At 38.3% G+C, this 21,313-nt stretch overlaps 1 protein-coding gene across 8 annotated transcripts in view; it reads right to left on the bottom strand.

Moving 5' to 3' along the window:
• ANO4 (anoctamin 4) overlaps positions 1-21,313 on the bottom strand; it is a 459,956-nt gene that overhangs the window by 8,245 nt on the left and 430,398 nt on the right. For all 8 annotated transcript variants that reach the window (XM_024127263.2, XM_024127265.2, XM_024127267.2 and 5 more), the window contains 3 exons: positions 15,754-15,906; positions 14,600-14,747; positions 8,381-8,500 (listed from right to left, as the gene is read on the bottom strand). In XM_024127263.2, coding sequence (XP_023983031.1) covers positions 8,381-8,500; positions 14,600-14,747; positions 15,754-15,906 — 421 coding nt within the window. The remainder of the gene's footprint in view (positions 1-8,380; positions 8,501-14,599; positions 14,748-15,753; positions 15,907-21,313) is intronic.

The following is a 21,313-nucleotide window of genomic DNA, read 5'->3' as shown; positions in this document are numbered from 1 at the left end:
AAATGGATGATTGGCTTGCAAACATTATTTTTCTAGCACCAGGTATATTCTAGCACCAGTTAATTCATTCCCATTTTTTTAAACTGTGAAAATAAAAACATATGTACATTTCAAAGAATGATAAGTGAACCTCATCCAAGTTAAGCCACAGAACATGGTCAGTGGCTTAGAAATGCCTCACTGGCAAAGCCAGACACCCCAAGAGGTGATGACTATTGTAATTTTCTGCTACTCTTTATAATTATGCTACTTATGCAAGTGTTCCTAAATAAAACAGTGCTTAGTTTTATCTGCTTTGAATTCTATATAAATGGAATCATACTGTATGTTTTATTTTGTGAGTGCATTTTTTTTTTTTTTTTTTTTTTTGTGGTACGCGGGCCTCTCACTGCTGTGGCCTCTCCCGTTGCGGAGCACAGGCTCTGGACGCGCAGGCTCAGCGGCCATGGCTCATGGGCCTAGCCGCTCCGCGGCATGTGGGATCCTCCCAGACCGGGGCACAAACCTGTGTTCCCTGCATTGGCGGGCGGACTCTCAACCACTGAGCAACCAGGGAAGCCCACAGTTCTTAGTTTTTATAACTAATCTTATTGGTCCATTCATGTTCTTCTTTTCTGCAGTTTTTATGTTTATGTATTTAATAGTTTAATAACATAATGAACGATCATAAATCCTCCATGCAACCCAAGAATTAAAATATTACCGGGAACTTATATCCACCTCTGGGCTTCTCCTTCATCTCATCTCGTTGCTTCCCTTATCCTGAACTTCATTTTTATCATTAACATGTTTTTGTTATGTATATTCATTTGTCTGAATATGATATTCAGTTTTGTTTGTCTTAAACTCTCTAGAAAGGATGCTATACGGTATGCAGCCTTCTGAGACTTGCTTTTTTTTTTTTTTTTTTTTTTTTAGCATTGTGCTACTGAGATTTATCTATGCTGTTGCATGTGGCCATTGCTGTACAACAGACTCTAGTATGAATATATTGTTGTTTTATGTAGTGTATATTTTGATTTATACTCACAAGCTGGTCACTTCTCTATTTCCTTTCAAATTCCCTAACCATGTAAAGCTTTGAAAAACAAAGTGTAAGTCTACCCAGTTCAGCAAATGCCCTTTGGGCAAAAGTTGGTTGCAGTGCTCTACATAGTACTCTGGATTCTGCTTTTATTTATTACTAAAAAATTTTGTTTTCTTGCGATGAGAACTTTTAAGATCTACTTCCTTAGCAACTTTTTAAAAATTGAAGTATAGTCGATTTACAATATCGTGTTAGTTTCAGGTTTACAGCACAGCAATTCAGAATATATATATATGTATATTCTTCCTCAGATTTTGTAATAACCCTTATAGGTTATTATGAAATATTGAGTATAGTTCCCTGTGCCATACAGTAGGTCCTTATTGGTTATCTATTTTATATATAGTAGTGAGTATATGTTAATCCCAATCTCCTAATTTATCCCTCCCCTACCCCCCTTTCCCCTTTGGTAACCATAAGTTTGTTTTCTATGTCTGTGAGTCTCTGTTTTGGAAATAAGATCATTTGTATGTTTTTTTTTTAAGATTCCAAATTTAAATGGTATCATATCATATTTATCTTTATCTGGCTTACTTCACTTAGTATGATAAGCTGTAGGTCCACCCATGTTGCTGCAAATGGCATTATTTCATTCTTTTTAATGGCTGAGTAATATTCCATTGTATATATATATACCACATCTTCTTTATCCATTCCTCTGTTGATGGACATTTAGGTTGCTTCCATGCCTTGGAATTGTAAATAGTGCTTCAATGAACATTGGTGTGCGTGTATCTTTCCAAATTATGGTTTTCTCCAGATATATGCCCAGGAGTGTGATTACAGGATCTTATGGTAGCTCTATTTTTAGTTTTTTAAGGAACCTCCATACTGTTCTCAATAGTCACTGTACCAATTTACATTCCCACTAACAGTGTAGAAGAGTTCCCATTTCTCCACACCCTCTCCAGCATTTATTTATAGACTTTTTGATGATGACCATTCTGACTGGTGTGAGGCAATACCTAACTGTAGTTTTGATTTGAATTCTCTAATAATTAGTGATTTCAAGCATTTTTTCATGTGCCTTTTGGCCATCTGTATCTCTTCTTTGGAGAAATGTCTATATCTTCTGTCCATTTTTTGATTGGGTTGTTTTTCTGATATAGAGCTCTATGAGCTGTTTGTATAGTTTGGAAATTAATCCCTTGTCAGTAGCATCATTCGCAAATATTTTCTCCCATTCATAGGTTGTCTTTTCGTTTTGTTGATGGCTTCCATTGCTGTGCAAAAGTTTTTAAGTTTAATTTGGTACCATTTGTTTATTTTTGTTTTTATTTCCATTACTCTAGGAGATGGATCCAAAAAGATATTGTGGCAATTTATGTCAAAGAGTGTCCTGCCTGTGTTTTCCTCTAGGAGTTTCATCCTATCTGGTCTTATATTTAGGTCTTTAATCCATTTTGAGTTTATTTTTGTGTATGGTGTTAGGGAGTGTTCTAATTTCTTTTACATGTAGCTGTCCAGTTTTCCCAGCAACACTTATTGAAGAGACTGTCTTTCCTCTATTGTATATTCTTGCCTCCTTTGTTGTAGATTAATTGACCATAGGTGTATGGGTTTATTTCTGGGCTTTCTATCCTGTTCCACCTATTTCTGTTTTGGTGCCAGTACCATACTGTTTTGATTACTGTAGCTTTGTAATATAGTCTGAAGTCAGGGAGCCTGGTTCTTCCAGCTCTGTTTTTCTTTCTTGATTGCTTTGGCTATTTGGGGTCTTTTTTGCCTCCATACAAATTTTAAGATTTTTGGTTCTAGTTCTGTAAAAAATGCCATTGATAATTTGATAGGGATTGCATTGAATCTGTAGATTGCTTTGGGTAGTGTAGTCATTTTCACAATATTGAGTCTTCCAATCCAAGAACATGGTATGTCTCTCCATCTGTTTGTGTCACCTTTAATTTCTTTCATCAGTGTCTTATTGTTTTCGGAGTACACGTCTTTTACCTCCTTAGGTAGGTTTATTCCTAGGTATTCTTTTTGTTGCAGTGGTAAATGGGATTCTTTCCTTAATTTCTCTTTCTGATCTTTCATTGTTAGTGTTTAAGAATGCAGGAGATTTCGGTGCATTACTTTTGCACTTAGAGGAAATGCTTTCAGTTTTTCACCATTGAGAATGATGTTTGCCGTGGGTTTGTCATATATGGCCTTTATTATGTTGAGGTAAGTTCCCTCTGTGCTCACTTTCTGGAGAGTTTTTATCATAAATGGGTGTTGAATTTTGTCTAAAGCTTTTTCTGCATCTATTGAGATGATCATATGGTTTTTATTCTTCAATTTGTTAATATGGTGTATCACACTGATTGACTTGCGTATACTGAAGACTCCTTGCATCACTGAGAGAAATCCCACATGATTATGGTGTATGATCCTTTTAATTTGTTGTTGGATTCTGTTTGCTAGTATTTTGTTGAGGACTTTTGCATCTATATTCATCAGTGGTATTGGTCTGTAATTTTCTTTTTTGTAATATCTTTGTCTGATGTTGGTATCAGGGTGATGGTGTCCTCGTAGAATGAGTTTGGGAGTGTTCCTTCCTCGCCGTTTTTTGGAAGAGTTTGAGAAGGATGGGTGTTAGCTCTTCTCTAAATGTTTTATAGAATTCAGCTGTGAAGCCATCTGGTCCTGGGCTTTTGTTTGTTGGAAGATTTTTAATCACAGTTTCAATTTCATTACTTGTGATTGGTCTGTTCATATTTTCTATTTCTTCTTGGTTCAGTCTTGGAAGGTTATATCTTTCTAAGAAATTGTCCATTTCTTCCAGGTTGTCCATTTTTGGGGCACAGAGTTGCTTGTAGTAATCTCTTGTGATGCTTTGTATTTCTGTGGTACCTGTTTAACTTCTCCTTTTTCATTTCTAATTTTATTGATTTGAGTCCTCTCCCTCTTTTTCTTGATAAGTCTGGCTAAATGTTTATCAATTTTGTTTATCTTCTCAAAGAACCAGTTTTTAGTAGTATTGATCTTTGCTATTGTTTTCTTTGTTTCTGTATCTTTGATTTCTGCTCTGTTCTTTATGATTTCTTTCCTTCTACTAACTTTGGGTTTTGTTTGTTCTTCTTTCTCTAGTTCCTTTAGATGTAAGGTTAGATTGTTTATTTGAGATATTTCTTGTTTCTTGAGGTAGGATTTTATTGCTATAAACTTCCCTCTTAGAACTGCTTTTGCTGCATCCCACAGGTTTGGGATCATCGTGTTTTCATTGTCATTTGTCTCTAGGTATTTTTTGATTTCCTCTTGGATTTCTTTAGTGATCTCTTGGTTATTTAGTAATGTATTGTTTAGCCTCCATATGTTTGTGTTCTTTACCTTTTTTCACCCTGTAATTTATTTCTAATCTCATAGTGTTTTGTTCAGAAAAGATGCTTGATATGATTTCAATTTTCTTAAATTTACCAATGTGATCTATGCAGGAGAATGTTCCATGTGCACTTAAGAATAAAGTGTAATCTGCTGTTTTCGGATGTCCTATATATATCAATTAAATCTATCTGGTCGGGCATCCCTGGTGGTGGAGTGGTTGAGAATCTGCCTGCCAATGCAGGGGACACGGGTTCGTGCCCCGGTCCGGGAAGATCTCACATGCCGCGGAGCGGCTGGGCCCGTGAGCCATGGCCGCTGAGCCTGTGCGTCTGGAGCCTGTGCTCTGCAATGGGAGAGGCCACAACAGTGAGAGGCCCACGTACCACCACCAAAAAAAAAAAAAATCTATCTGGTCTATTGCGTCATTTAAAGCTTGTGTTTCCTTATTAATTTTCTTGTGGATGATCTGTCCATTGGTGTAAGTGAGGTGTTAAAGTCCCCCACTATTATTGTGTTACTGTTGATTTCCTCTTTTATAGCTGTTAGCATTTGCCTTATGTATTGATTTGCTCCTATGTTGGGTGCATATATATTTATAATTGTTATATTTTCTTCTTGGATTGATCCCTTGATCATTATGTAGTGTGCTTCCTTGTTTCTTGTACAATTCTTTATTTTAATGTCTATTTTATCTGATATAAGTATTGCTACTCCAGCTTTCTTTTGATTTCCATTTGCATGGAATATCTTTTTCCATCCCCTCACTTTCAGTCTGTATGTGTCCCTAGGTCTGAAGTGGGTCTCTTGTAGACAGCATATATATGGGTCTTGTTTTTGTATCCATTCAGCAAGCCTGTGTCTTTTGGTTGGAGCATTTAATCCATTCAGATTTAAGGTAATTATCGATATGTATGTTCCTATTACCATTTTATTAATTGTTTTGGGTTTGTTTTTGTAGACATTTTCTTCTCTTGTGTTTCCCACTTAGAAAAGTTCCTTTAGCATTTGTTGTAGAGCTGGTTTGGTGGTGCTGAATTCTCTTAGCTTTTGCTTGTCTGTAAAGCTTTTGATTTCTCGGTCGAATCTGAATGAGATCCTTGCTGGGTCAAGTAATTTCGGTTGTAGGTTCTTCCTTTTCATCACTTTAAATATATTGTGTCACTCCTTTCTAGCTTGTACAGTTTCTGCTGAGAAATCAGCTGTTAACCTTATGGGAGTTCCCTTGTATGTTATCTGTCATTTTTCCCTTGTTACTTTTAATAATTTTTCTTTGTCTTTAATTTTTGTCAATTTGATTATTGTGTGTCTCGGTGTGTTTCTCCTTGGGTTTATCCTGCCTGGGACTCTCTGTGCTTCCTGCACTTAGGTGGCTATTTCCTTTCCTATGTTAGGGAAGTTTTTGACTATAATCTCTTCTGATATTTTCTTGGGTCCTTTTTCTCTCTCTTTTTTTTTTTCCGGGACCCCTATAATGAGAATGTTGGTGCGTTTGATTTTGTCCCAGAGGTCTCTTAGGCTGTCTTCTGTTAAACACTTCTTGCATCTTCTCGATCTTTGCCTCCATTCTTTTTCTGAGGGCATGGATCATCTTCACTATCATTATTCTGAATTCCTTTTCTGGAAGATTGCCTATCTCCACTTCATTTAGTTGTTTTTCTGGGGTTTTATCTTGTTACTTCATCTGGTACATAGTCCTTTGCCTTTTCATTTTGTGTATCTTTCTGTGAATGTGGTTTTCGTTCCACAGGCTGCAGGATTGTAGTTCTTCTTGCTTCTGCTGTCTGCTCTCTGGTGGATGAGGCTATCTAAGAGTGTTGTGCAAGCTTCCTGATCGGAGGAACTGGTGGTGAGTAGAGCTGGGTGTTTCTCTGGTGGGCAGAGCTCAGTAAAACTTTAATCTGCTTGTCTGCTGATGGATGGGGCTGAGTTCCCTCCCTGTTGTTTGGCCTGAGGGGACCCAGCACTGGAGCTAGAGGCTCTTTGGTGGGGCTAATGGTGGACTCCAGGAGGGCTCACGCCAAGGAATACTTCCCAGAACTTCTGCTGCCAGTGTCCTTGTCCTCATGGTGAGCCACAGCCATCACCCCCGCTGCCTCTGCAGGAGACCCTCCAACACTAGCAGGTAGGTCTGGTTCAGTCTCCTATGGTGTCACTGCTCCTTCCCCCAAGTCCTGATGTGCACACTACTTTGTGTGTGCCCTCCAAGATCTCTGTTTCCCCCAGTCCTGTCGAAGTCCTGCAATCAAATCCTGCTAGCCTTCAAAGTGTGATTCTCTGGGAATTCCTCCTCCCATTGCTAGACCCCCAGATTGGGAAGCATGATGTGGGGTTCAGAACCATCACTCCAGTGGGTGTGGTATAATTGTTCTCCAGTTTGTGAGTCACCTACCCAGTGGTTATGGGATTTGATTTTATTGTGATCGCGACCCTCCTACCATCTCACTGGGGCTTCTTTGTCTTTGGATGTGGGGTACCTTTTTTGGTGAGTTACAGTGTCTTCCTGTCGATGGTTATTCAGCAGTTAGTTGTGATTCTGGTGCTCTCGCAAGGGGGAGTGAGAGCACGTCCTTCTACTCCACCGTCTTGAACCAAATTGCTGCAGCTTCTACATCAGCACTTGCATGTTATGGGTGCTGCTTCTTAAACCTCATGAACTAACCTCTGCTAGCTTCCAACTTTTCTGTAGCTTCCTTACCTCTCTTGGCCCTCACAGAATTGAGACAGTGAGGGTCTTGCTCTGGATTAAGCTTTGGCTTAAAGGAATGTTTTTGCTGGTTTGATCTTCTGTACAGACAACTAAAACCTTCTTCAGATCATCAGTAAGGCTGTTTCACTTTCTTTTTTTTTTTTTTTTTTTTTTTTTTTTGTGGTACGTGGGCCTCTCACTGTTGTGGCCTCTCCCGTTGCGGAGCACAGGCTCCGGACCCGCAGGCTCAGCAGCCATGGCTCACGGGCCCAGCCGCTCCGCGGCATGTGGGATCCTCCCGGACCGGGGCACGAACCCGTGTCCCCTGCATCGGCAGGCGGACTCTCAACCACTGCGCCACCAGGGAAGCCTGTTTCACTTTCTTATCATTTGGGTGTTCACTGGAGTAGCACTTTAACTTTCCTTTGCATTCACAACTTGGCAAACTGTTTGGTGGAAGAGGCCTACCTTTTGGCTTATCTCTGCTTTCAGCTTGCCTTCCTTACTAAGCTTAGTCATTTCTAGCTTTTGATTTAAAGTGAGAGATGTGTGGCTTTCCTTTCTCTTGAGCACTTAGAGGCCACTGTGGGGTTATTAATTGAATTGGCCTAATTTCACTACTGTGTCTCAGGGAAGAGGGGAGCCCACGGAGAGGCAGCGATGGGGAAACAGAGCAGTCAGAACACATTAAGTCCACTGTCTTATATATGCAGGGTTTGTAGCACCCCAAAACAATTACGATAGTAACATCGAAGATCACTGATCATAGATCACCACAACAAATATAATAATAATGAAAAAAATCTGAAATATGGCCAGAATTACCAAATCGTGACACAGAGTCACAAAGTGAGCAAATGCTGTTGGAAAAACAGCACTGACAGACTTTCTCGATGCAGGATTGCCACAAACCTTCAATTTATAAAAAAATGCAGTATCTGCGAAGTGCACAAAAATGACATATGCCTGTGTGTAACAAATTGTTTTTCTCTTGCTGCTTCTAATATTCTCTCCTTGTCTTAACTTTTGATACTTTAATTATAATGTCTTATTGGGGGTCTCTTTGGGTTCCTCTTATATGGGCTTCCTGGATCTGGAAGTCTGGGTTTCACCCCAGAGATTATGTTTTAATCTGTCTGGGTCCCAGCCTCGTAAAGAGATTTAAAAATTCTCCAGGGGATTGTAATGCATAATCAAGTTTGCAACCGCAGCTGTAAATCCACTCAGTCGAAAAGGGCCACTGTCTGAACAACACCTCCCCATGGCAGAGCCAGCCCAGCTGAGGCTAAGAGTGCCACACTTACCTACAGTACTTGAGAGGAGTCCCTGAGAACTCACTGCCGTCAGACTCGGGCTCAGATCGGTTCTCAAAGTCAGAAATTCGGAATACAGACAAGCTGGCGTTCACATAGCCAACCATGCACCTACAAAGAAAACAGATTCTCTAATTAGGACTCTGATCACCTCTGCATCCAATTCACCAAGGCTCTACTTCCTAGAAATCCCTGCAGTTATAGGTGCCTTACTTGGACCTGCCTTGTCACAGCACTCAAGTTGGAATACACTGAAAAGCCCTGGGTATGTTGAATGAAGAACAAGTCATTCTTTTGTTATAGTCCTTTTTGTGCAGAATCATCATGTAGACCATCACTACCCCAATCAGTGCTTCAGTGAAATGGGCAAAAGCATTGCCTGATCAGCATAAATAAGTCACCACTTCTTTCATTGATGACACACACACACATATGCACACATAATCACATTCCTTCATTAATGATTATCTATAATTTCTCATAATGCCCTGAATATAACTAGTATGAATATAACCCCCCTCCCAACTCACATCCCATGCTACAGTCATGCTAGATTATGTTCCTTTCATGTATCATATACTTTCATGCCTCTGCTCATGTTGTCTTTTCTCTTGGGATTCCTTACTCATGTTTTACAAGTGGTAATAGTGTTCACCAACTGAGATGTCACCTCTTTTGTGAAAATGTCCTAATCCCCCCAGTCAGAAGACTGATTCCCTTCTCTCTGTGGTACAGCTATATTTACTTCACAATGGCCATATGGCTTATACAAGAGTTGGCTGCATACATGTATGTCTTCTCCTTTGGACTATAGTGGTTTTTTTCTTTTTTGGATCAGAAGAGGTGTCATAGATATTTTGGTATCCTAGGACAGTCTCGTGCAGTATAGGAATCCAGTAAATATTGAATTCAATTTATTTGATTGGAGGAAAATTAAAGTACCAGAGATTCTGTCAAGGTCTTGAAGATGGATCAGGAATAAAACTATTGCCTGGACCTCCCAGGGATTATAAGCTTCTTGAGGACATGGCTTTCATTCTGTGTTGGGAAATGGGGTCAGTATATTATAATACAAAAAACTTGGGCTTTAGGGTCAAATTGTAGCTCTGCTGCTTTCTAGCCATGTGATCTTGGCAAATTATGCAACTCTTTAAGCAACAAAAGTATCCACCTCATAGGGTCATTGTGGGAATGAAATGAAATTATATATGTAAAGCAAGTGATATAATGCTTAGCCTATAGCAAGATCTTAATAAATGTGAGTGGTATTATTCATTTTATTTCATGCACCTAGCAGGAGGTCAGTAAATATTTAATTATTAATTGAAAGAAGAAATCATGGTCTTCAGACTCTCTTCATTAACATGTCTGATGTGATTATCCAAAGTTGCTGAATACCAAACCCAAGTGATAACACAAACATAGTTCTGAGAGCACGTGGGTTCTGTGCATGTGTTGTCTTGCTCAAGACGAGTCACTGGTTTCATCATGGCCTTAAAAGAAATGAACCAAGCAGAAGGACCCATTTGTCAACGGTCACTCATGGGTGAAACAAATGGTCAGTGCGTGTGTAACATGCCCTACTCCCACTGGCAGCAGGCCTCTCCCATCACTCCATAAAAAGGTAATTTGAAATGACTTCTCCCTCATCTATGAACTGCCTAGAACATGACATGAAAACAGAGTCTTGATGATGATTAGCTGTGACAGAGAGGGAGCCAGTTTTGTGAAATACAGAATAGAGCAGAGTCTTTTCAGGAGCTGAGCTGTGGGAAGGGAAAGGTGCTCTGGAAACTGGCAAAAGCAGGCCCAGCATTGAAATGGAATAATTACAGCCCCTCCTACACTCTTCTCGCACACAGCAGCCCTGAGCTTTACTAAGATTAAAGCTGCTCATGGCTACTCTGTTAAAAAACACAATAGAGAACCTAAATTCGAATGAAAGACCCGTCTCACAGGCTGAATACCATACATTCAAAATAAAAGATAAAAGGGAGACATAGCTGAACTCTTTATTAAGCCTATTCATGTAATGTCAGTCATGAATCAAGTTGAAAATGTGCCTTTAGTGGGCATGTACTCCTTCTGGGTGCAAAGCATTACACGTGGAACTAGTAAGTCTTCTTTCCATATAATTTCCATAATCAGGGAAGAAGAGGAACTGCTAATACTGAATTTTCTAGGCATTTATCTAATTCTTTTCACTGTGGTGGAATCTTATCTTGCCAACATCAAACAGTTGAGACCATCACCAATTCAGGGAAATGAGGTTTCCCACACTTCATCATATAGAGTTCAGCCAGTGGCATCCATGTGTCAACTCAGTGACCTATTGTTACAGCAGGAAGGCCACAGGCAGCAGCAGATCCCATGTCTACTAAGTTTGCTGGCAGGAGGTCTATGTATCCTCACTGTGACACACCCCCAGCTCCAGGTGAGACAGAGGAAAGACAGGCTACACTGATGATCAGGGAGAAGTGAGAGGGAAGGAGAAAAAAGTATCAGACAAAGGAAGAGTTTCCTGAGAATATAAAATAATGAAGTCAGTTTTCTTAAGGGGTTGGCAGATGGCCTCTAAAGGCATTTCCAAGAAAGAAGATTCAGAAAAATGTCTTATGCAAGGGCAGCATTGTTTGAATTAGAATGCGTATGTTTTCCAAGTAACTTCTGAGAAGACATTTATTTAAATGTGAGAATTCTGGTTTTAAAACCATTCATTACTTATTGCTTTCCATCCTTTACTGTGGGGGAAAAGGATGAACTAGTGATCATTATCATCATTTTCAAGGGAGAGAACAGAATCAGAAGTTGACTTTTGACTTTGTAGATTCCAGATCAAACTCACTGCAGAGTGTCTTTGAATCCTGCTACTAAATTTGCTTTTGAGGTTTTAGGCATTGAGACTCAAATAGCATGGGGATAGGGCTGAAAGGGCAAAAAAGCAAGGGGAAATAAGGTCAGGTTTGTGCATTTAAAGTCAGACATGCTTTGTAGACAACAAATGACTTATTTATAGGTTAATTTGTAGATAACTTTATAGGTAATAAATTAGGCTAATGAGATAAGCACAGAAGAAAGTGGACTTCTGACTTCTTGCATTGAAAATGTCAGACATTATGAAATAAGAAGAGTAGACCTCTGTAACCGTAAGCTTTATCTTCTGAAATACAACTTTGCAATTGGTTTTGGTGTTGATCGATTTAATTGATTTATAGCTTATATAAATACATTATTTATAGTTCATTAAGATATTTGTAGCTCATTCTGTGAAAATTCGAGCACTGTGTCCTTGATCAAGTCTCTAACTCCTTATGATATCACTATTTTTACAGGAAAATCAGCTTGATTTATACCACTAGATCAGGTATATACCTCACAGTAATTTTCTAAGGCCTGCATATATCCTTAGAGAATGTTCCCAAACTCTAATCCATGTCTACCTGATAACAAAGTAATTAGTTTATTGCATTCACTGAGGGTGAGGGATCAAACTGGTTATTTGTGCTTTCTGGAAAAAAAATTTAGTTTGCTGATTGCAGTTTTAACTCTGATTGACAGAACAATTTTATAATATACATCTTCAACTTTACTTCACAATTTCTGTCTCCTGATGTCTGCCCAGAGGTGATTTTAGTTCTCTAAGCTCTTTCTAAAGGGCCCTTGGGAAGATACCCTGAAAGACAAAGTGACTTCATTTTGTAGGCAATGAACAACACTCTGATCACCGGCAGCTGGAAAGACAGAATGTCTTAAGAGGGAAGATGAAAACATTTGAAAAATTCTTGTGTACCCGCTGTGTGGAGACCACTGCCTCAAACCACAGTATTCCTTTCACATACAGATCTGGCTGAAAAATGAGAATGTCTTCCCCACTGCGCTGCTGAAGACTCGTCTGCTCAGCAGACTGGTGGGAATGCGCAGCCAGGAATAACTGAAGCACGCTGTCCTAGGGACAAGGGGCCTGTGAACTGAATGACCCTGGACACAGGAGTGAAATTCTCATCCATGGAGGAGCCAGGGAAACCTGTAAGGTGAGGAAGCCTGGAGTTTTGGAGAAAGGTGATTGGTTTGGTTGGAATACTGTTGATTTAGGATCAATTTAAATTGAAATATGGCGTTTCCACAGCCAGATTTATTCTAAGTGGGATCTCACTCTGACTGCACATGCTACCTTAAAAGCCTATGACATCTGAAATTTGACAATGCTGCTCCTGTATGAGTTCAGTCATCTCTGAAGCATTTTTAAACTGGAAAAAGAAAAAAACCTAAAGAGGATAATAGAGTAGCTGGTGGGGCAGAAAATAAGATTCAGGAAGAAACATACACAAATGTAACTATTTGAAAATAAGAAAAATGACCAATAGATTAGAAGATAAAAAGTAGATCTACAAATATTGAAGGTAGCAACAGGCTCTTAAGAGAGACATTGTTTAAAAAAAAAAAAGGCCCAAAGAGCTCAGTAAAACTGAATTAAGGAGCCTATTTAGAGAAATTCTAATCACCATGAACATTGTCTTAAATCTAATAGGCTGTCAAAATTCTAAAGCTTTGATTCATTATCAACTGCGCATAAATGTTCCCACTTTGTTTTTTGGTTTCCTCCAGAACAAGACAGGTATTACCATATTTGAAGTAGCGAAAGCATGGAAATAACCATCAAGATTTAAACCCCAGGGAGTTGACTGTTAGATGAGTTGGATAAGCACTTATTGGCAAGGGCCCCGAAGGCTGTGAGGTTCAGGATGAAGGGCACTGTCTGAGTCTAGGCTTTACCTTCGTGTGGGCTCCATCAGTTACTCTGCCTTGTGATTATGGATTTAACCTCTCTGTCTCTTTCTGCTCTTCAAAGCGAGGCCACTAATGCATATCCCGCTACCCGCGTTGTTTTGAGAATCAAATGCAAAACATACATGAAAGTGGTTTAAACAAAGGTAAGCTTTTCTAGGCTGAGTCAAGCAGAGAATGTTCACAACAGTTACAGGTAGAAAGAAATGCATGCATAGTACGAGGTAAGTCTAAATCTCTCTTGAAATGGGATGGTATGCTCACTTAAAGTGGCTAGATAATTCACATTTAATGGCCACGTGGTTAGTGAAGAACTTTATAGAAGCTTCCTCAAATAGCTGGATTGTGAGCTTTATCTCGTTCAGTTATCTATGCCTTAGAGCATTTATGTAGGATGAATAATGAAACTGGACCTAAGTCAGGTGTGTATAAATTTAGCTGACTTGATTTGGTGGCACTGTACTCCTTGGGGGCTGATGGAACTACGCTGGCTATAGAGGATGAATTAGTTTGGCTCAGACTAGTAAACTAAGAGGCAAGGCTGCTTGTAGGAATGTGCAGAAACCTAAATGAGATGACTTCTGGGGAACCAAAAGGACCCTATGATCCCAACACACATTCCACTCTGACCTACAGACATTTAAATCCCACAATTAATTATATTATTTTGACATTAGCCAAACAGGGTTGTTTTATTTTTTCCCATTAAAGTATGTGGGGACTTTTTATCTTTTTTCCAAGGGTGTAGAAATGAAAGCTAGGGGACATGTTATAATTTTGCCAAGGCTTTAGCTGATGAGAGATACAGAGCCCTCGCTTTGGGAACCATTGAGGTGATGCCATAGTATTGATCTCTCAGCGAGTTAAGTTCACTCAATTTGCCTGTGGTAATATAGACACTGGTCAAGTCCATAGCCAGGAAAGAATCGTTCAGTTACTTATTCCACAAATATTTATGGAATACCTTGTGAGTACTTGGCACATGATTGCACATTTCCCATGTAAAATTTGCAGAGTCTACACATGACACAAGAGGAATCAAATTATAACTATACTTTTATAAACTCATAAAAATGGCATATATAACTATACATCATGGAACACTTTTTTTGCTACACACATTAGCATACCACACACTTCTGAATTCTTGGTGGGCAGGAGGGGGGAAAATGATTAATTGCTTTTCTCACATTGGATTTCACCTAAAACTTGTATGACTTGTATGACTTCCAACCCTTCAATAGATCAGAATGTGTTTTCTTTGGCCAAAAGTGTTATTGTATCATATTTCCACCTCCCCACTACAGGCCTCCTGTCCCGGGCTTGTGTCCCATGTACTCCAATGCAGAGGCTTCTGTCTGAGTGTCCAACAGCACACAATGGCTAGGAAATGGGGATTTCATGATGGCTTTATGGCACACTTACTTTTGCCCAGCTTCTCCTTGGCCTGCACAAGGTCCATACTTATAAGCATACACCAAGCGAGGGATAAAGTCAGATGTGATCGCTATGACAAATGCGTTTGTAATAACAGAGAGAATTCCAATGCCTTCAAGAATTCCATACCAAATTCCTATTCAAAGAGAAGTGTTGAATTAATTCCAGACACAACAGCAGAGGTGATAACTATAAAAACAACTGGGGTAATTCATTTTCAAAAATCCTTTGCACAGGTCCTTCCACCATCCCAAATACTGATTCTTGCAACCAGGAGGAAGAATTTGTTCCTTCAAAAACCTTGGCATTGAAGGAGTTTGCATGAAGTGCCCATGCTCATGACTTAAAGCTCAATCAGGTTCAGATATAAGTAGAGAATTCTGGTCAATGATAAGGCACCAAACACTATCTGATAAGATTGGCACGTGCAATGTCAAGATGCCACCAGACTGGGAGCTCCTTGGGGGTACCTATAGGGTCTCTCCAGTTCATCTTTATGGACCAGGTTCCTGATGCACTGACCCAGAGTAGGTGCTCATTGAGTGTGTTTGTTTCATTGGGACGTTCAAAGACCACTGAGTTAAGCATATGCACACCCATTTCTCTTCTACACACACTGGCTGAGCACCTGCCTACTCTATCCTAAGCACTGGATGCAGAAATGAATAAAAGACAGTCTCTGATCTCTGCCAGCTTTTGAGAGGCTGCACCTGATTCAACTCAGCATCTCTAGTCAAAAACCAAAGGCCATCTCTGCCTCTAGAAAAACTGGATCTTGCTTCGTATGACTCAGGCAAACATTTAGGAAAGAGCAAAACAAAGTTAAGCAAATGGGAGATCTACTTTAAAAAGGAAATAGGTGGTAATAAATCAAATTTTTAGGTTCCAAAGTCTTAGGATAGAAACAACCAAATTGAGAATCTATTTAAGCACAAATTCTCTAGCACTGGAAATTATAAATTTCCAGATAGGTAGCTGTACTTGCTATCTAATATTATTTAAAGCTAACAATTATTCTTTTGCAAGAGTTAGTTGAGTCATCTTACATGGAAACCATATGTAAAAGTCTAAAGCTGGGAGCTGTTTTATTTTATCTATCAGGTGGTTAATATCTTTTAAAAAACACCCCAAATCCAACTTACCTATGTCTTTGGCCCTTGAAGCTAAAGGTCGCCTCCACTGTGTGACAAATTTATAAGCGTCAAGTCGAATTTCAATTATATTATTCAGTAAGGCCAGAAGTGGTGCTAGAGGAAAAGCTGCCACAAAGATAGTTGTAAATCCAAACTGGAGAACTAGGGAAGGAAAAAGGAAAAAGAACAAAGAGTATTGGTTTTCCAATACTATTTTCAAAACGATAATAATCTGAATGTGTCATTGTTTTAACCCGTATTTTTCCCCAAAGCACAGGGAACATCTCTTCTAGAAAGATGGCCAGGACACTTGAAAAAGAGGTACTCCCTGAGCCTGGAAGCAGTAGCATCCTAGGAGCAATGATCATACCTAGAGTCCAGAGCTTGTTTTCTAAATACCATTCTCTAATAAAAGGAACCAGGGCTCCTTAGAGAAATGTTTGATTCCAGAGCTATGGCAGGGAAAAGACAAGATTAGTCTGGAATATCTTGTGATGCTAGAAAGTTAGGAAGTGCTTGAGAAATGATGGGGACACATCAATAGGACACAGGACAAACTTGAAGGAGGTCCCAATGGCCAAAGCTGGAAAAATTTGTACAACAAAATAAATAAGGATAGTATTGGATTACAACCCAAAGACTAAGTATCCAAGTGCATACTGAAATAAATGCAGGTATAAATATATACTGAAATAAATAAATGGGGGGAAAGGGACAGCTCTTTCTTATGACAATTCTAATTAATAAATGTAGAAGGAATGACTAAAAATAGAAAATCACCAGTAGTCAGACACCACAGTAGTAATTGTTGCAGGCAAGAGCCATCAAAGAATGCTAAAATTAGTAGGGGAAATTATATTGAAAAAAATGATTTTTATATTCTCAAAGTATCTCCCTACATGATAGTAATTACAAAGGAAAAAATAGTATCTTTGCTATGGAGAAACCTGATAGACATCATCTTAACTGAGTGATCCAAGTTAATATCACCAGTAATAAGACATATTGACATCATACCCCCAAGATGGTGTACTGAGGAGGCTACAATATCCTTTCTGTGGAATTTTTGCCAAAAATGCATAACCTCAACCTAATCATAAGAAACCATTAGATAAACCCAAATGGAAGGACCTTCTACAAAACTAGTAGTCTTAAAATATGTTAAGATCGTGAAAAAGACAGAACTGTCATAGAATGGAGGGAACAAAGGAGATACAACTAAATGCAATGTTGGATGCTGGAATGGGTCATGGACAAGAAAAAAAGACAGTGGAAAACAGGCAGTATTCAAATAAGGTAATTAGTTAACAGTACTGTATTAATGTTAATTTTCTGGCTTCAATATATATGTAAGATGTTAACCTTATGAGAAACAAGGTGAAGAATATTTAGGAACTCTGTACTATGTTTGCAACTTTGCAAAATAAAAAAGTTTTTAAAAAGGCAGTGCCTGACGCAAAACAACCAGATGGCATAATGGAAAAAAATTTTAAAAGCACTTGGCTGAATGAATGACTGCATATTTTCTACTGTTTTTACTTTTAAAACCTTATTTTAGAAAGTAACAACGAAACAATGACTAACACATACACCATTTTCTATGTAACAGGCACTGTTCTAATTACTTCACCTATTTTAACTCAATTTTCACAACCACTCTATTATGTGGATACTATTATTATCCTTATTTTACAGCTGAGGAAACTGAGGCAGAAAGAAGTCAAGTAATTTGCCCAAGACACATCACTAAGAAGCAATTCTAACATGGGTGATATGGTCCCAGAGTCCATTTACCTCATCTCTGTGATACTGCCACCTCCAGGGTATCCCCCATCTTTGGTTACATTCATACTCAGTGACTATGCTGGTTGGCACTTCACCCACCAATAGACACAGGCATTCCCTTCAGTTTTTCCCTTGGTTCCACTTTTCTCCTGACTTCCCTCTTTCCTTGGGTGAGTCCATCCACTCTCATGACTTTATCATCTGTCTGATGAGGTTTCCCAATTCTCTCTCTCTCTAACCCTGACCAGTCGTCTGCTGCTATGCTACAGAAGCAGCACTTTCCAAACCAATCTCTCAATCTCATCCTTAAACCTGCTCCACCTTTCATGTCTCTCTTCCCCACCTCCCCTCGGAGCTGTCTTACATAAAAACCAGCTTTTAGCTAGCTCAGCCTTGAGCACTAATAGCCTCCAGGTCCCCCAAATTAATTACCCTTCAAAAATGTCTCTCATCTGTCCCTCCTCTCCACCGTCCCCAAATCAGACTCTGATTTTCTAACTGGCTTCTCTGCCTCAGGTTTTCTCCTCCTTCCCCCATTGCCCTACTATTAATGTTGGTTAAAGCCCATCACTCATCACCGTCCTACTCAAAATGTTTCAGTCGGTTCTTGTTGCCTGTAGACTAAATCCCAAACTTTTTCCGTGCCATTCAAGGGTCTTCCAAGCCTCATGTCCAAACATGCCCCATGACCCAGACAGGTGTCCCAAACAATCCTCTACCCATCCACACTACACTTCTATTTTTATGGGGTCATGTCATGTACTTAGTGCTTCTGTTCATACTCTAGTGAAATTCTATTCTTTCTCCAAGTGTGAGCTCAAATGTGCCCTCTTCTGGGCACATTTAACTACTGCTTCCTCTGTAGCGCCCACAACTCTGCTTATCATCATAGAGCTTATTTTGTCTTAATTTTATGGCTCTTTACCTGTATAGTATCAGGTCTTATGTTTAAGTCTTTGATCCACTTAGAGTTCTTTTTGTGAGTGGTGTAAGATAGGGGTTCAATTTCATTGTTCTGCATGTGTTTATCCAGTTTTTTCAACACTATTTGTTGAAGAGACTATCCTTTCCTCATTGGGTATTCTTGGCTCTCTTGTCAACAAGTAGTTGACCACATATGCAGAGGGTTTAATTCTGGGCTCTGTATTCTGTTCTAATGGTCTATATGTCTAATTTTATGCCAGTACTGTACTGTTTTTATAATACTCTAGCTTTGTAGTATAGTTTGAAGTCAGTAAGTGTGATACTTTTGGATTTGTTTCTTCTCCTTAGGATTTCTTTGGATATTTGGAGTCTTTTGTGGTTCCATACAAATTTTAGGATTGTTTTTTCTATTTCTGTGGTGAATGCCCTTGATATTTTGATAGAGATTGTGTTGAATCTATAGATCAGTTTGGGTAACATGGACATTTTACAATATTCTTCCAATCCATGAACATGAGATGTTTTTCCATTTGTTTGTGTCTTCTTCAATTTCTTTCAGCAAAGTCTTGTAGTTTTTGTTGTACAGATCTTTCACTTCCTTGGTTAAATTTATTCCTAGGTATTTTATTGTTTTTGATGCTATTGTTTATGGGGTAATTTCTTTGTCAGATACTTAATTGTCAGTATATAGAAATGCAGCTGATTTCTGTATGTTGATTTTATATCCTGCAATTTTATGAAATTTGTTGATTACTTCCAACAGTTCTTTGAGTCTTTGGGATTTTTGTATGTAAAATCATATCATCTGCAAATAGTGATAATTTTAATTCTTCCTTTCTGATTTGAATGACTTTTATTTCTTTGTCTTACTTAATTACTCTAGCTAGGACTTCCAGTACTATATTGAATAAGAGTGGTGGGAGTGGGCTTTCTTGTCTTGTTCCTGATGTTAGAGGAAATTTTTTCAATTTTCTCCATTGAGTGTAATGTTAATTGTGAGTTTGTTGTGCGTGGCCTTTACTATGTTAAAGTATGTTTGTTCTATGCCCAATCTGTCAAGGTTTTTATCATGAAAGGATGTTGAATTTTGCAAATGCTTTTCCTTCATTTATTGAGATAATCATGATTCTTGTATTTTATTCTATTTTTTTTTTGGTAGTACAAGTTCTTTTAAATAATTAGAATCAAAGCCTGTCCTGGAACTCAAGTCCACTTAATTACAAAACCACTTAAAATTTTAATGGGAGGAGGGACAAGATGTCCCCAAGCAAGAATAAGATGGTGTTTATCAAAACAGCTTTGGACCTACTCAGGGCTTCAACTCCGAACCATAGTTTTGGGAAAAAAAAAAATAAGACAAAATGTGTCATTTCCTAGAAGAGTCTGAAGTGGAGTTGTTAGTTATCTGCTTTTAGCATTAGAGGATTTATTTTTCTGGTATATATTCTCTTAGTGTATTTAATATTCTACATGCACACATACACAGATATCATTATTGCAAAAATAGGAAAATCTATTTTATAGTCTTCATAAAATGATCACATTATTGTGATTGCTTATTTAGTTGTCTCTCCTGCCAGGAAGGCAGGAATAATATCTTGCTTACCATCCATCACTCTCCTACTACCTAGCATAATACTAAGTACAAGAAGACAGATATATGACAATGCATACATCTAGGATTTTTTATAAACATGACAAATTACTCTTGTGGCAGTTGTACCAATTTTAAAACCCACAAGCAATTACGAGAAGTTCATTTCCCTTGGTTCTTTGTAAAACTTCATCTTATGACTTTTAAAGAATCTTTGCCATTATGATGGGATTAATTTGTCTCTCTTTTTTCTTTTTTTTTCATACACACACACGGTATTTTATTTTTACAAGAGATAAATAAACTGACACCAAGCATTGTAAATGGATAACTACAACAAAAGCAACAGTGATTGCAATTACCAAACATGAAACACACTCATACTATGTCATAATATTGACATTCAGTCCAGTAATCCTCCACTGTAACAGCTCCTTTACTTTGCAGTAAAAACTGATTTGTATATTTTTTGCCTCTGAGTCCTTGTGGGATTTTTTTTTATTCAAACAGAAAGTCACAAAAATTATAATCATCCTCATCAGTTCACTCAGTCCCGTGTAATTTTTTTCATCTTGATCTTTTGTTAGCACTTTTATGAATTCATCAGTTTTCCATTAGAGTTCTGAAAATGCTTATTCATTCAATTCAGCAGTATAGTCAGTTACCAGAAACCTGTACTTGTCAGAGTCTTTTCCATGAATTCCTTGAAGATGAAACCCATTTATAGGAACATTTTTGCAAAAGCATCAGAGTACACCCAGAACTGTCTGTAAATGACAAAAGACTTAAAGATGACCATAGTTAAATATTTGATGAAAGTTCATAATAATGCAATTGACAAGGAAATTTTAGTTATTTCTGAGATATACATTTTAAAGTAATAATTAGACTTATAACGTTACACCAGAACATATAAGATTTTTAGAAATTTCATGTAATATCTGAAACATTTATATTAACATATTTCCGTACAAATAACCCAAAGAAAGTTTAGTATTAGTTGTTTTTTTCTTTGTTTTTTTATACTGCAGGTACTTATTAGTCATCAATTTTATACACATTAGTGTATACATGTCAATCCCAGTCGCCCAATTCAGCACACCACCATCCCCACCCCACTGTGGTTTTCCCCACTTGGTGTCCATACATTTGTTCTCTACATCTGTGTCTCAACTTCTGCCTTGCAGACCAGTTCATCTGCACCATTTTTCTAGGTTCGACATACATGTGTTAATATATGATATTTGTTTTTCTCTTTCTGACTTA

This window comes from Physeter macrocephalus, chromosome 6 (assembly GCF_002837175.3).
Source record: "Physeter macrocephalus isolate SW-GA chromosome 6, ASM283717v5, whole genome shotgun sequence".
In the NCBI taxonomy this organism is placed as follows: domain Eukaryota; kingdom Metazoa; phylum Chordata; class Mammalia; order Artiodactyla; family Physeteridae; genus Physeter; species Physeter macrocephalus.
The sequence above is the reverse complement of the archived record's forward strand: the minus strand, read 5'-3'. Positions and strand labels throughout refer to the sequence as shown.